Here is a 14110-nt window from a genome sequence, read left to right as displayed (position 1 = left end):
GTATAGACAGTAGTTATATAGGATGGTGTGTATAGATAGTATAGACAGTAGTTATATAAGATGGTGTGTATAGACAGTAGTTATATAGGAGGGTGTGTATAGACAGTAGTTATATAGGAGGGTGTGTATAGACAGTAGTTATATAGGAGGGTGTGTATAGACAGTAGTTATATAGGAGGGTGTGTATAGACAGTAGTTATATAGGAGGGTGTGTATAGACAGTAGTTATATAGGATGGTGTGTATAGACAGTAGTTATATAGGATGGTGTGTATAGACAGTAGTTATATAGGATGGTGTGTATAGACAGTAGTTATATAGGATGGTGTGTATAGATAGTAGTTATATAGGATGGTGTGTATAGACAGTAGTTATATAGGATGGTGTGTATAGACAGCATAGACAGTAGTTATATAGGATGGTGTGTATAGACAGTAGTTATATAGGAGGGTGTGTATAGACAGTAGTTATATAGGATGGTGTGTATAGATAGTATAGACAGTAGTTATATAAGATGGTGTGTATAGACAGTAGTTATATAGGATGGTGTGTATAGACAGTAGGTTTATAGGATGGTGTGTATAGACAGTATAGACAGTAGTTATACAGGATGGTGTGTATAGACAGTAGTTATACAGGATGGTGTGTATAGACAGTAGTTATATAGGATGGTGTGTAAAGACAGTAGTTATATAGGATGGTGTGTATAGACAGTAGTTATATAGGATGGTGTGTATAGATAGTAGTTATATAGGATGGTGTGTATAGACAGTAGTTATATAGGATGGTGTGTATAGACAGTAGTTATATAGGATGGTGTGTATAGACAGTATAGACAGTAGTTATACAGGATGGTGTGTATAGACAGTAGTTATATAGGATGGTGTGTAAAGACAGTAGTTATATAGGATGGTGTGTATAGACAGTAGTTATATAGGATGGTGTGTATAGATAGTAGTTATATAGGATGGTGTGTATAGACAGTAGTTATATAGGATGGTGTGTATAGACAGTAGTTATATAGGATGGTGTGTATAGACAGTAGTTATATAGGATGGTGTGTATAGACAGTAGTTATACAGGATGGTGTGTATAGACAGTAGTTATATAGGATGGTGTGTGTAGACAGTAGTTATATAGGATGGTGTGTGTAGACAGTAGTTATATAGGATGGTGTGTATAGACAGTAGTTATATAGGATGGTGTGTATAGACAGTAGTTATATAGGATGGTGTGTATAGACAGTAGTTATATAGGATGGTGTGTATAGACAGTATAGACAGTAGTTATACAGGATGGTGTGTATAGACAGTATAGACAGTAGTTATATAGGATGGTGTGTATACAGTAGTTATATAGGAGGGTGTGTATAGACAGTAGTTATATAGGAGGGTGTGTATAGACAGTAGTTATATAGGATGGTGTGTATAGACAGTATAGACATTAGTTATATAGGATGGTGTGTATAGACAGTAGTTATATAGGAGGGTGTGTATAGACAGTAGTTATATAGGAGGGTGTGTATAGACAGTAGTTATATAGGATGGTGTGTATAGACAGTAGTTATATAGGATGGTGTGTATAGACAGTAGTTATATAGGATGGTGTGTATAGACAGTAGTTATATAGGATGGTGTGTATAGACAGTAGTTATATAGGATGGTGTGTATAGACAATAGGGTATACAGGATGGTGTGTATAGACAGTAGTTATATAGGATGGTGTGTATAGACAATAGGGTATACAGGATGGTGTGTATAGACAGTAGTTATATAGGATGGTGTGTATAGACAGTAGTTATATAGGATGGTGTGTATAGACAGTAGTTATATAGGATGGTGTGTATAGACAATAGGGTATACAGGATGGTGTGTATAGACAGTAGTTATATAGGATGGTGTGTATAGACAATAGGGTATACAGGATGGTGTGTATAGACAGTAGTTATATAGGATGGTGTGTGTAGACAGTAGTTATATAGGATGGTGTGTGTAGACAGTAGTTATATAGGATGGTGTGTATAGACAGTAGTTATATAGGATGGTGTGTATAGACAGTAGTTATATAGGATGGTGTGTATAGACAGTATAGACAGTAGTTATATAGGATGGTGTGTATAGACAGTAGTTATATAGGATGGTGTGTATAGACAGTATAGACAGTAGTTATATAGGATGGTGTGTATAGACAGTATAGACAGTAGTTATATAGGATGGTGTGTATAGACAGTATAGACAGTAGTTATATAGGATGGTGTGTATAGACAGTAGTTATACAGGATGGTGTATAGACAGTAGTTATATAGGATGGTGTGTATAGACAGTAGTTATATAGGATGGTGTGTATAGACAGTAGTTATATAGGATGGTGTGTATAGACAGTAGTTATATAGGAGGGTGTGTATAGACAGTAGTTATATAGGATGGTGTGTATAGACAGTAGTTATATAGGAGGGTGTGTATAGACAGTAGTTATATAGGAGGGTGTGTATAGACAGTAGTTATATAGGAGGGTGTGTATAGACAGTAGTTATATAGGATGGTGTGTATAGACAGTAGTTATATAGGATGGTGTGTATAGACAGTAGTTATATAGGATGGTGTGTATAGACAGTAGTTATATAGGATGGTGTGTATAGACAGCATAGACAGTAGTTATATAGGATGGTGTGTATAGACAGTAGTTATATAGGATGGTGTATATAGACAGTAGTTATATAGGATGGTGTGTATAGACAGTAGTTATATAGGATGGTGTGTATAGACAGTATGGACAGTAGTTATATAGGATGGTGTGTATAGACAGTAGTTATACAGGATGGTGTGTATAGACAGTAGTTATATAGGATGGTGTGTATAGACAGTAGTTATATAGGATGGTGTGTATACAGTAGTTATATAGGATGGTGTGTATAGACAGTAGTTATATAGGATGGTGTGTATAGACAGTAGTTATACAGGATGGTGTGTAGACAGTAGTTATATAGGATGGTGTGTATAGACAGTAGTTATATAGGATGGTGTGTATAGACAGTAGTTATATAGGAGGGTGTGTATAGACAGTAGTTATATAGGATCCTATTATAAACCCTGTGATTTATATCCTCCAGGTGAGTATGTCGGTGATCTGGGTTAAATCTGATCCTGAACCTGTCCCTTGGTGGATAGTGGCTCTGGCCCTGATCGCTGGACTACTGCTGCTGGCCCTGCTCATCTTCGTCATGTACAAGGTACACACACACACACACACACACACACACACACACACACACACACACACACACACACACACAACCATGATAAACTACAGATTGGAATCTTTCTCTCCACTCTCCTGGGCTCTTCCAACCATTACTGTATCTAAAACCTCTCCTTCCCTCTCACTGATGTGACAGAAGGGACCAGCTTCCTCCATTACTGTATCTAAAGCCTCTCCTTACCTCTCACTGATGTGATAGAAGGGACCAGCTTCCTCCATTACTGTATCTAAAACCTCTCCTTACCACCTCTGACAGACGGGACCAGCTGAAAGCCTAATGATGAGCTTCCACCATATTGTTTTCACCTGTCAAGTCCTTTCTTTCAAACCATTTTATTTAACAGTTGCAAATTCACCAACGACAAAAAAATATATAACATAACACTCCCCTCTGTATTTATCTGGACAGTGAAGCTAAAAATGTGTCTATACTCCAGCATCTGGATTTGAGGCAACAGTACAGAATGTCACCTTATTTACATATGTGTCCCCACTTATGAAATTAAAGCACTTTATGTATCTAGTCCCCCACACCATTTTGAAGGTGTCAGTCAAAAGTTGAGTATTTGGTCCCATATTCTTAGCACGCAATGACCTACATCAAGCTTGTGTCTCTACAGACTTGTTGGATGTATTTGCTGTTTGTTTTGGGATCATATTGTGTCCAATAGAAATGAATGATGTCATTTTGTAATCACTTTTATTGTAAGAATATATGTTTCTGAACACTATATATCAAGCCCCCCCCCACCCCCCCAAAATATCAAGCCCTCCCCACCCCTCCCAAAATATCAAGCCCTCCCCACCCCCCCACAAAATATCAAGCCCTCCCCGCCCCTCCCAAAATATCAAGCCCCCCCCCACCCCCCCAAAATATCAAGCCCTCCCCACCCCTCCCAAAATATCAAGCCCTCCCCACCCCCCCACAAAATATCAAGCCCTCCCAACCCCTCCCAAAATATCAAGCCCTCCCCACCCCCCCCAAAATATCAAGCCCCCCCCACCCTCCCAAAATATCAAGCCCTCCCCACCCCCCCAAAATATCAAGCCCTCCCCACCCCCACAAAATATCAAGCCCCCCCCCCCTCCCAAAATATCAAGCCCTCCCCACCCCTCCCAAAATATCAAGCCCTCCCCACCCCCCCAAAATATCAAGCCCTCCCCACCCCCACAAAATATCAAGCCCCCCCCCCCCCCCCCAAAAAATATCAAGCCCCCCCCCTCCCAAAATATCAAGCCCCTCCCCACCCCTCCCAAAATATCAAGCCCTCCCCACCCCCACAAAATATCAAGCCCTCCCCCCCCAAAAAAAAATATCAAGCCCCCACCCCTCCCAAAATATCAAGCCCCCCCCCACCCCCCCAAAATATCAAGCCCCTCCCAAAATATCAAGCCCTCCCCACCCCTCCCAAAATATCAAGCCCTCCCCACAAAATATCAAGCCCTCCCCACCCCTCCCAAAATATCAAGCCCTCCCCACCGCCCCAAAAAATATCAAGCCCTCCCCACCGCCCCACAAAATATCAAGCCCTCCCCACCGCCCCACAAAATATCAAGCCCTCCCCACCCCCACAAAATATCAAGCCCCCCCCCCCCCCCAAAAAATATCAAGCCCCCCCCCTCCCAAAATATCAAGCCCCTCCCCACCCCTCCCAAAATATCAAGCCCTCCCCACCCCCACAAAATATCAAGCCCTCCCCCCCCCCAAAAAAATATCAAGCCCCCCCCCCCTCCCAAAATATCAAGCCCCTCCCCACCCCTCCCAAAATATCAAGCCCCCCCCACCCCCCCAAAATATCAAGCCCCTCCCAAAATATCAAGCCCTCCCCACCCCTCCCAAAATATCAAGCCCTCCCCACAAAATATCAAGCCCTCCCCACCCCTCCCAAAATATCAAGCCGTCCCCACCGCCCCACAAAATATCAAGCCCTCCCCACCGCCCCACAAAATATCAAGCCCTCCCCACCGCCCCACAAAATATCAAGCCCTCCCCACCCCACCACAAAATATCAAGCCCCTCCCCACCCCCCCCCACAAAATATCAAGCCCTCCCCACCCCCCAAAATATCAAGCCCTCCCCACCGCCCCACAAAATATCAAGCCCTCCCCACCCCCCCAAAATATCAAGCCCTCCCCACCCCCCAAAATATCAAGCCCTCCCCACCGCCCCCCCAAAATATCAAGCCCTCCCCACCCCCCCAAAATATCAAGCCCTCCCCACCCCCCAAAATATCAAGCCCTCCCCACCGCCCCACAAAATATCAAGCCCTCCCCACCCCCCCAAAATACCAAGCCCTCCCCCCCCCCCCAAAATATCAAGCCCCCCCCACCCCCAAAAATGCTAACCCTCCCATTATTGATAATCATGTTTTGAGACTATTATCTTTGTGCCTCTAACTTTCTCACTCGTCATTATTCACGATTTTATAATTCCTGATTATCTGCAATCAATGGTAGAATCCACATGAATGTAGAAATGTTGGAATACTAATTGTCTGTGCCTCCGCTCTCCAGCTGGGTTTCTTCGAGCGTGTACGCCCCCCACAGGAGGACAGCACGGAGAAGGAGCAGCTGGCGCCGCAGGAGAACGGCGACAGGAACACTGACGCTTGAAAGAACCTGAGGGATACCAAGGCACGACCCTGTGTAGCCGTCTGTAAATACACAACAGATAACCTGTGTCTGAATAGGTTCCCTATGTAGTGCACTACTTTGGAACAGACGCCCTATGGGAAAGCACCAGTACACACAGCCATCTACTCTTTATAATCATACTCACACTGTACCTGCACCTGCATCCTGAAACCCTGTACCTGCATCCTGAAGCCCTGTACCTTGTACGTACATCCTGAAGCCCTGTACCTGTACCCTGAAGCCCTGTACGTACATCCTGAAGCCCTGTACCTGTATCCTGAAGCCCTGTACCTTGTACGTACATCCTGAAGCCCTGTACCTGCATCCTGAAGCCCTGTACCTGCATCCTGAAGCACTGTACCCTGTACGTACATCCTGAAGCCCTGCATCCTGAAGCCCTGCATCCTGAAGCCCTGTACCTGCATCCTGAAGCCCTGTACCTGCATCCTGAAGCCCTGTACCTTGTACGTACATCCTGAAGCCCTGCATCCTGAAGCCCTGTACCCTGCATCCTGAAGCCCTGCATCCTGAAGCCCTGTACCTGCATCCTGAAGCCCTGTACCCTGAAGCCCTGTACCCTGAAGCCCTGCATCCTGAAGCCCTGCATCCTGAAGCCCTGTACCTACATCCTGAAGCCCTGTACCCTGCATCCTGAAGCCCTGAACCCTGCATCCTGAAGCCCTGTACCCTGCATCCTGAAGCCCTGTACCTGCATCCTGAAGCCCTGTACCCTGCATCCTGAAGCCCTGTACCTGCATCCTGAAGCCCTGTACCCTGCATCCTGAAGCCCTGTACCTGCATCCTGAAGCCCTGCACCTGCATCCTGAAGCCCTGTACGTACATCCTGAAGCCCTGTACCCTGCATCCTGAAGCCCTGTACCCTGCATCCTGAAGCCCTGCATCCTGAAGCCCTGTACCTACATCCTGAAGCCCTGCATCCTGAAGCCCTGTACCTGCATCCTGAAGCCCTGTACCCTGAAGCCCTGTACCCTGAAGCCCTGTACCTGCATCCTGAAGCCCTGTACCTACATCCTGAAGCCCTGTACCTGCATCCTGAAGCCCTGTACCTGCATCCTGAAGCCTGGCACCCTGAAGCCCTGTACCCTGAACCTACATCCTGAAGCCCTGTACCCTGAAGCCCTGTACCCTGAAGCCCTGTACCTGCATCCTGAAGCCCTGTACCTGCATCCTGAAGCCCTGTACCCGCATCCTGAAGCCTGGCACCCTGAAGCCCTGTACCCTGAAGCCCTGTACCTACATCCTGAAGCCCTGTACCCTGAAGCCCTGTACCTGAAGCCCTGCACCCTGAAGCCCTGTACCCTGAAGCCGCACCCTGAAGCCCTGTACCCGCATCCTGAAGCCCTGCACCCTGAAGCCCTGTACCTGTACCCTGAAGCCCTGTACCCGCATCCTGAAGCCCTGTACCCGCATCCTGAAGCCCTGTACCTGCATCCTGAAGCCCTGTACCTACATCCTGAAGCCCTGTACCTGCATCCTGAAGCCCTGTACCTGCATCCTGAAGCCTGGCACCCTGAAGCCCTGTACCCTGAACCTACATCCTGAAGCCCTGTACCCTGAAGCCCTGTACCCTGAAGCCCTGTACCTGCATCCTGAAGCCCTGTACCTGCATCCTGAAGCCCTGTACCCGCATCCTGAAGCCTGGCACCCTGAAGCCCTGTACCCTGAAGCCCTGTACCTACATCCTGAAGCCCTGTACCCGCATCCTGAAGCCCTGCACCCTGAAGCCCTGTACCTGTACCCTGAAGCCCTGTACCCGCATCCTGAAGCCCTGTACCCGCATCCTGAAGCCCTGTACCTGCATCCTGAAGCCCTGTACACTGAAGCCCTGTAGTCTACTACTCCTCGTGCATATATCTAGACAACACTGCTGTATGACATGGCTGGGAGGAGCAAACAAGTGATTTTGATATTAAAATGCTGATGTAAATCATATTTGAAAAAGGACTCCTGATCTTCTTCTGGTTACTGTTCTGCATCTTTTAGTGCACTTGTGACTTTCACTTTTTAAATGAATTGCTACAACAATGTGAATTTGAGACTGCAAGGATGATTTGAGGTGGATGAGTTAACCATAACAATGCTGTAGGGTCTTTAACTATTGTCTTCAATGACATGCATTTTCAGAGGGGGGGGGGGGGGGGGGTGTTGAAATGGTCACTGCAAGGTGTTGATATGGACTTATTGTATGTTCTGTTATGCTTCTGCAATTGATGACATTCCGGGCAGTTTTCCACTCTCCAGATACAGGATTATCCGTAGTGACGTACAAAATCACAAGTCTCTGTGTGTAAATGTACAATTACTATTTGCATTGAAAGGATGAATTTACCCATATTGGGTAATCAACATGGAACTTCATTTTTGTTATTTTTTTTTTGCATCAGAGCACTATAGTATCTAATGAAACATTACCCATCACCCACTGCTTCATCTGTTTCTTCACACTTTTGTTTTTTTTATTATTTATCTTAAAGCAAGTTTGATGTTATAGACCTAGTTGTAATTTTTACCAGACACTTTTTCAATTGATTTCAAGTTGTTCCTTGTTCATACTTTTTTTTTTTTTTTTTTTAAGACAATATTGGAAAACGTGATGTATTTCTTCCCCACATATCTCTGGTTGAGCTGACAAAAGTTTTGATCTTTCCTAAATTAAATGTCTAAAACCATAAGCATTTCTTTGTGCCCTGCTTGTATACTTGTTGCTACATAATCAGCTCTGATCCTGATAACCTTTATAGCACTGATATGAGTTATCTGATGAACTGTGTTCATAGATGATTTATGAAACAACTAGCCTAAGTTCCCATAAACTTACCTTTAGTAAAAATATATCTCCCTCCCCACACAATTTATGCATAAGAAAATTCATTTTTTTTGGTAATAACATTTATTTTTGATTTATCATATACCGGTAAGTGCATTTCCACTTGGAAGGATCTGAATCCGTCTTGCTGGGTGTGGAAGAGGAGAACAGAGAAGTACAACTTTATTTTTTACTGTCTGTCAGCAAGAAGCTGAGGTCACTGCCAGATTCAAATTCTGTTGCTGGCTTCCCCCTGAAACACAAACACTGGCTGAGAAACAGAGACTCGTCACCGAACCCTAGTTATTTACTTAGCGTTTGGCAACATACACGACTATATAAAAGAGACATTTTAGCCTGCTTTATTGTGTTCAACCACTTTGATCTGTTAACTTGTATTGGGTCATGGGTCACGGGACCTGTGTGAGAGAGATGATTGGTGTTACCTGGTGAACAACCGTGCCTTGCAGGTGCCCAGTAGAGTAGCCTTGTCTCCTTCTACCAGCAACACGGAGCCCTCTCTCAAGCCCTAAGACAAATCAACAAATCAGTGAACGCATAGCCTAATACTATGTAGAATACAACCTCTCTCAGGGTCCTCGTGGTTCAATCTTTATCTCTCAGGCTCACCAGAACAGATGGAGGTCGGGGTCCTCGTAGTCCAATCTTTATCTCTCAGACTCACCAGAACAGATGGAGGTCGGGGTCCTCGTAGTCTAATCTTTATCTCTCAGACTCACCAGAACAGATGGCGTGTCAGGCTCCTCGTGGTACTGAATGATCCTCTGCTCTCGTGTCTCCTGGGGAGAAGAAAGAAAACATAGACAGTGTAACATGTTGGCCTTACACCAGCTTCCTTTAAGGCACCACGGTCCCCAGACACAGATTAACCTGGTCCCAGACTACACAAGCATTTTCAAATGGAGATTCTACATTCAGGATAACCATTGAATATTTGTCAGAGAAACCAGCCCTACAACTTTCAGCATTCACTAAACTGTACTGATGCTCTGCTATATAATAGTACACTGTACAACTCACCCCCATGTGTCTGCTGTTAGGGTCCGTATCCAGGAAGTGAGGGTTGATGTTGAAAGGCACTAGACCAATGGCATTGAAGGAGGGCGGGTACACGATGGGCATGTCGTTGGTGGTGTTGATGGTGACAGTAGAGACGTTGGTGCCAGCACTGGAACCCATGTAGGGAACACCGTCCTGGAGATATAACAGAGTTACTGTAGGGAACACCGTCCTGGAGATATAACAGAGTTACTGTAGGGAACACCGTCCTGGAGATATAACAGAGTTACTGTAGGGAACACCGTCCTGGAGATATAACAGAGTTACTGTAGGGAACACCGTCCTGGAGATATAACAGAGTTACTGTAGGTGACACCGTCCTGGAGATATAACAGAGTTACTGTAGGGAACACCGTCCTGGAGATATAACAGAGTTACTGTAGGTGACACCGTCCTGGAGATATAACAGAGTTACTGTAGGGAACACCGTCCTGGAGATATAACAGAGTTACTGTAGGTGACACCGTCCTGGAGATATAACAGAGTTACTGTAGGTGACACCGTCCTGGAGATATAACAGAGTTACTGTAGGGAACACCGTCCTGGAGATATAACAGAGTTACTGTAGGGAACACCGTCCTGGAGATATAACAGAGTTACTGTAGGGAACACCGTCCTGGAGATATAACAGAGTTACTGTAGGGAACACCGTCCTGGAGATATAACAGAGTTACTGTAGGTGACACCGTCCTGGAGATATAACAGAGTTACTGTAGGGAACACCGTCCTGGAGATATAACAGAGTTACTGTAGTTATTGTAGGGGTAGGATTACTGTAGGGTTGGGGTTACTGTAGGATTAGGGTTACTGTAGGATTAGGGTTACTGTAGGGTTAGGGTTACTGTAGGGTTACTGTAGGGTTAGGGTTACTGTAGGATTAGGGTTACTGTAGGATTACTGTAGGGTTGGGGTTACTGTAGGATTAGGGTTACTGTAGGGTTAGGGTTACTGTAGGGTTACTGTAGGGTTAGGGTTACTGTAGGATTAGGGTTACTGTAGGATTACTGTAGGGTTAGGGTTACTGTAGGGTTACTGTAGGGTTAGGGTTACTGTAGGGTTACTGTAGAGTTACTGTAGGGTTAGGGTTACTGTAGGGTTACTGTAGGGTTAGGGTTACTGTAGGGTTACTGTAGGGTTACTGTAGGGTTAGGGTTACTGTAGGGTTACTGTAGGGTTACTGTAGGGGTTACTGTAGGGTTACTGTAGGGTTACTGTAGGGGTTACTGTAGGGTTAGGGTTACTGTAGGGTTGGGGTTACTGTAGGGTTACTGTAGGGTTACTGTAGGGTTACTGTAGGATTAGGGTTACTGTAGGGTTACTGTTGGGTTAGGGTTACTGTAGGGTTACTGTAGGGTTACTGTAGGGTTAGGGTTACTGTAGGGTTACTGTAGGGGTTACTGTAGGGTTAGGGTTACTGTAGGGTTAGGGTTACTGTAGGGTTGCTGTAGGGTTAGGGTTACTGTAGGGTTACTGTAGGGTTAGGGTTACTGTAGGGTTACTGTAGGGTTAGGGTTACTGTAGGGTTACTGTAGGGTTGGGGTTACTGTAGGGTTACTGTAGGGTTACTGTAGGATTAGGGTTACTGTAGGGTTACTGTAGGGGTTACTGTAGGGTTACTGTAGGGGTTACTGTAGGGTTACTGTAGGGGTTACTGTAGGGTTAGGGTTACTGTAGGGTTACTGTAGGGTTAGGGTTACTGTAGGGGTTACTGTAGGGTTACTGTAGGGGTTACTGTAGGGGTTACTGTAGGGGTTACTGTAGGGTTACTGTAGGGTTAGGGTTACTGTAGGGTTACTGTAGGGTTAGGGTTACTGTAGGGTTACTGTAGGGTTACTGTAGGGTTAGGGTTACTGTAGGGTTACTGTAGGGTTACTGTAGGGTTAGGGTTACTGTAGGGTTACTGTAGGGTTACTGTAGGGTTAGGGTTACTGTAGGGTTACTGTAGGGTTACTGTAGGGTTAGGGTTACTGTAGGGTTACTGTAGGGTTACAATATATATATATAAGTCTGACCTGCAGAACTCTCTTGTTGATCTCAGACAGCACACTGTTGTCGTAGAGACATTTCAGCAGACGGAACGTGTTGCCACCGCCTATGAAGAGAACATCGGTTAGGACTTTATTACACTGTATACCATCCTGCTAACTTCTTAACACGTAGTCAATCTGTGTACTGGTGTGTAAGTGGATTTACTTGAACTCTTGCAGTACACGCATACAATAGCATTCCTTCAATGACGCCTATGGTTTTGGTATTTCATATTTGAGAGGTGCTATGAGGTGCTAACGTCTGAGCTCAAGGTCCACTCCTCACCTATGAATATGCCCTGAGCTTTCCTTACAGCTTCCACTGGGTCAGAGGCCTCGTGTATGCTGTCCACCTCGTAACCTGTCAGACGAACAGACAACACTCACATTAGAACGACCGACAAAGCTGTCTCACATCGACACCCTAGTCCTTACTACGTCCACTGCACCTGATTACGTCTAAGAGAGAGAGAGGGTTTGACAAGTGTTAAGCGAAATGTGCTTATATCCATCAAGTCCTCTCAGATCTCCACAAGAGCATAAAGTATAGGGTCTAGGGATTGATTTGGGACTGGGCCTGAGATATTTGATTGGTTTGGGATTGGGCCTGAGATATTTGATTGATTTGGGATTAGGCCTGAGTTATTTGATTGGTTTGGGATTGGGCCAGAGATATTTGATTGATTTGGGATTGGGCCAGAGATATTTGATTGATTTGGGATTGGGCCAGAGATATTTGATTGATTTGGGACTGGGCCAGAGATATTTGATTGGTTTGGGATTGGGCCAGAGATATTTGATTGATTTGGGATTGGGCCTGAGATAACCCAGACACACAGCAGTAGGGCTGTGTAAGGGAATGGACCAGTGTAAAAGACATACCCAGACTGTTGAACTTGTCCCTGGCAGTCTTTGCGTAGCCATCTCTATCACACAGTGCATAGGGGATGAATAAGATCCTCGTCACACCTCTGCAAGAAATACATTACACGGTTAGGTTATACACTGACTATACGAAACATTAGGAACACCTTCCTAGTATTGAGTTGTAACCACCCTTTCTGCCCTCAGAACAGCCTCAATTCATCGGGACATGGACTCTACAAGGTGTCGAAAGCGTTCCACAGGGATGCTGGACCATGTTGACTCCAATGCTTCTCACAGTTGTGTCGAGTTGGCTGGATGTCCTTTGGGTGGTGGACCATTCTTGATACACACCGGCAACTGTTGAGCTTGAAAAACCCAGCAGTGTTGCAGTTCTTTACATAAACCGGTGTGCCTGGCCCCTACTACCATACCCCGTTCAAAGGCACTTAAATATTTGGTCTTGCCATTCACCTCTAAATGTCAAGCATACATAATCCATGTCTCATGTTTAAGTAGTTAGAGACATGTTTAAGTAGTTAGAGACATGTATAAGTAGTTAGAGACATGTTTAAGTAGTTAGAGACATAGTTAGAGACATGTACAAGTAGTTAGAGACATGTTTAAGTAGTTAGAGACATGTTTAAGTAGTTAGAGACATAGTTAGAGACATGTACAAGTAGTTAGAGACATGTTTAAGTAGTTAGAGACATGTTTAAGTAGTTATTAAGTAGTTAGAGACATGTTTAAGTAGTTAGAGACATGTATAAGTAGTTAGAGACATGTTTAAGTAGTTAGAGACATGTTTAAGTAGTTATTAAGTAGTTAGAGACATGTATAAGTAGTTATTAAGTAGTTAGAGACATGTTTAAGTAGTTAGAGACATGTTTAAGTAGTTAGAGACATGTACAAGTAGTTAGAGACATGTTTAAGTAGTTAGAGACATGTTTAAGTAGTTATTAAGTAGTTAGAGACATGTATAAGTAGTTATTAAGTAGTTAGAGACATGTTTAAGTAGTTAGAGACATGTTTAAGTAGTTAGAGACATGAATAAGTAGTTATTAAGTAGTTAGAGACATGTATAAGTAGTTATTAAGTAGTTAGAGACATGTATAAGTAGTTATTAAGTAGTTAGAGACATGTATAAGTAGTTATTAAGTAGTTAGAGACATGTTTAAGTAGTTAGAGACATGTATAAGTAGTTATTAAGTAGTTAGAGACATGTATAAGTAGTTATTAAGTAGTTAGAGACATGTATAAGTAGTTAGACATGTATAAGTAGTTATTAAGTAGTTAGAGACATGTTTAAGTAGTTAGAGACATGTTTAAGTAGTTAGAGACATGAATAAGTAGTTATTAAGTAGTTAGAGACATGAATAAGTAGTTATTAAGTAGTTAGAGACATGTATAAGTAGTTATTA

The 14110-nt window shown here is 44.1% G+C and overlaps 2 protein-coding genes across 6 annotated transcripts in view; one reads left to right on the top strand and one right to left on the bottom strand.

The window, feature by feature from the left end:
- Positions 1-8584, top strand: part of LOC139546228 (integrin alpha-V-like) — a 96339-nt gene extending 87755 nt beyond the window's left edge. Inside the window, exons 29-30 of the mRNA XM_071354359.1 lie at positions 3109-3228; positions 5772-8584. Coding sequence (XP_071210460.1) covers positions 3109-3228; positions 5772-5870 — 219 coding nt within the window. The 3' untranslated portion in view covers positions 5871-8584. The remainder of the gene's footprint in view (positions 1-3108; positions 3229-5771) is intronic.
- Positions 8585-8783: 199 nt separating this feature from the next.
- Positions 8784-14110, bottom strand: part of LOC139546229 (alpha-aspartyl dipeptidase) — a 41249-nt gene continuing 35922 nt past the window's right edge. For all 5 annotated transcript variants that reach the window (XM_071354360.1, XM_071354364.1, XM_071354361.1 and 2 more), the window contains exons 3-9: positions 12708-12796; positions 12112-12186; positions 11811-11890; positions 9760-9933; positions 9459-9518; positions 9165-9247; positions 8784-8971 (exon numbers count right to left, since the gene is read on the bottom strand). In XM_071354360.1, coding sequence (XP_071210461.1) covers positions 8902-8971; positions 9165-9247; positions 9459-9518; positions 9760-9933; positions 11811-11890; positions 12112-12186; positions 12708-12796 — 631 coding nt within the window. In that variant the 3' untranslated portion in view covers positions 8784-8901. The remainder of the gene's footprint in view (positions 8972-9164; positions 9248-9458; positions 9519-9759; positions 9934-11810; positions 11891-12111; positions 12187-12707; positions 12797-14110) is intronic.

The sequence above is a fragment of the Salvelinus alpinus genome, chromosome 20, assembly GCF_045679555.1.
Source record: "Salvelinus alpinus chromosome 20, SLU_Salpinus.1, whole genome shotgun sequence".
In the NCBI taxonomy this organism is placed as follows: domain Eukaryota; kingdom Metazoa; phylum Chordata; class Actinopteri; order Salmoniformes; family Salmonidae; genus Salvelinus; species Salvelinus alpinus.
This window is presented reverse-complemented; position numbering and strand designations above follow the sequence as displayed.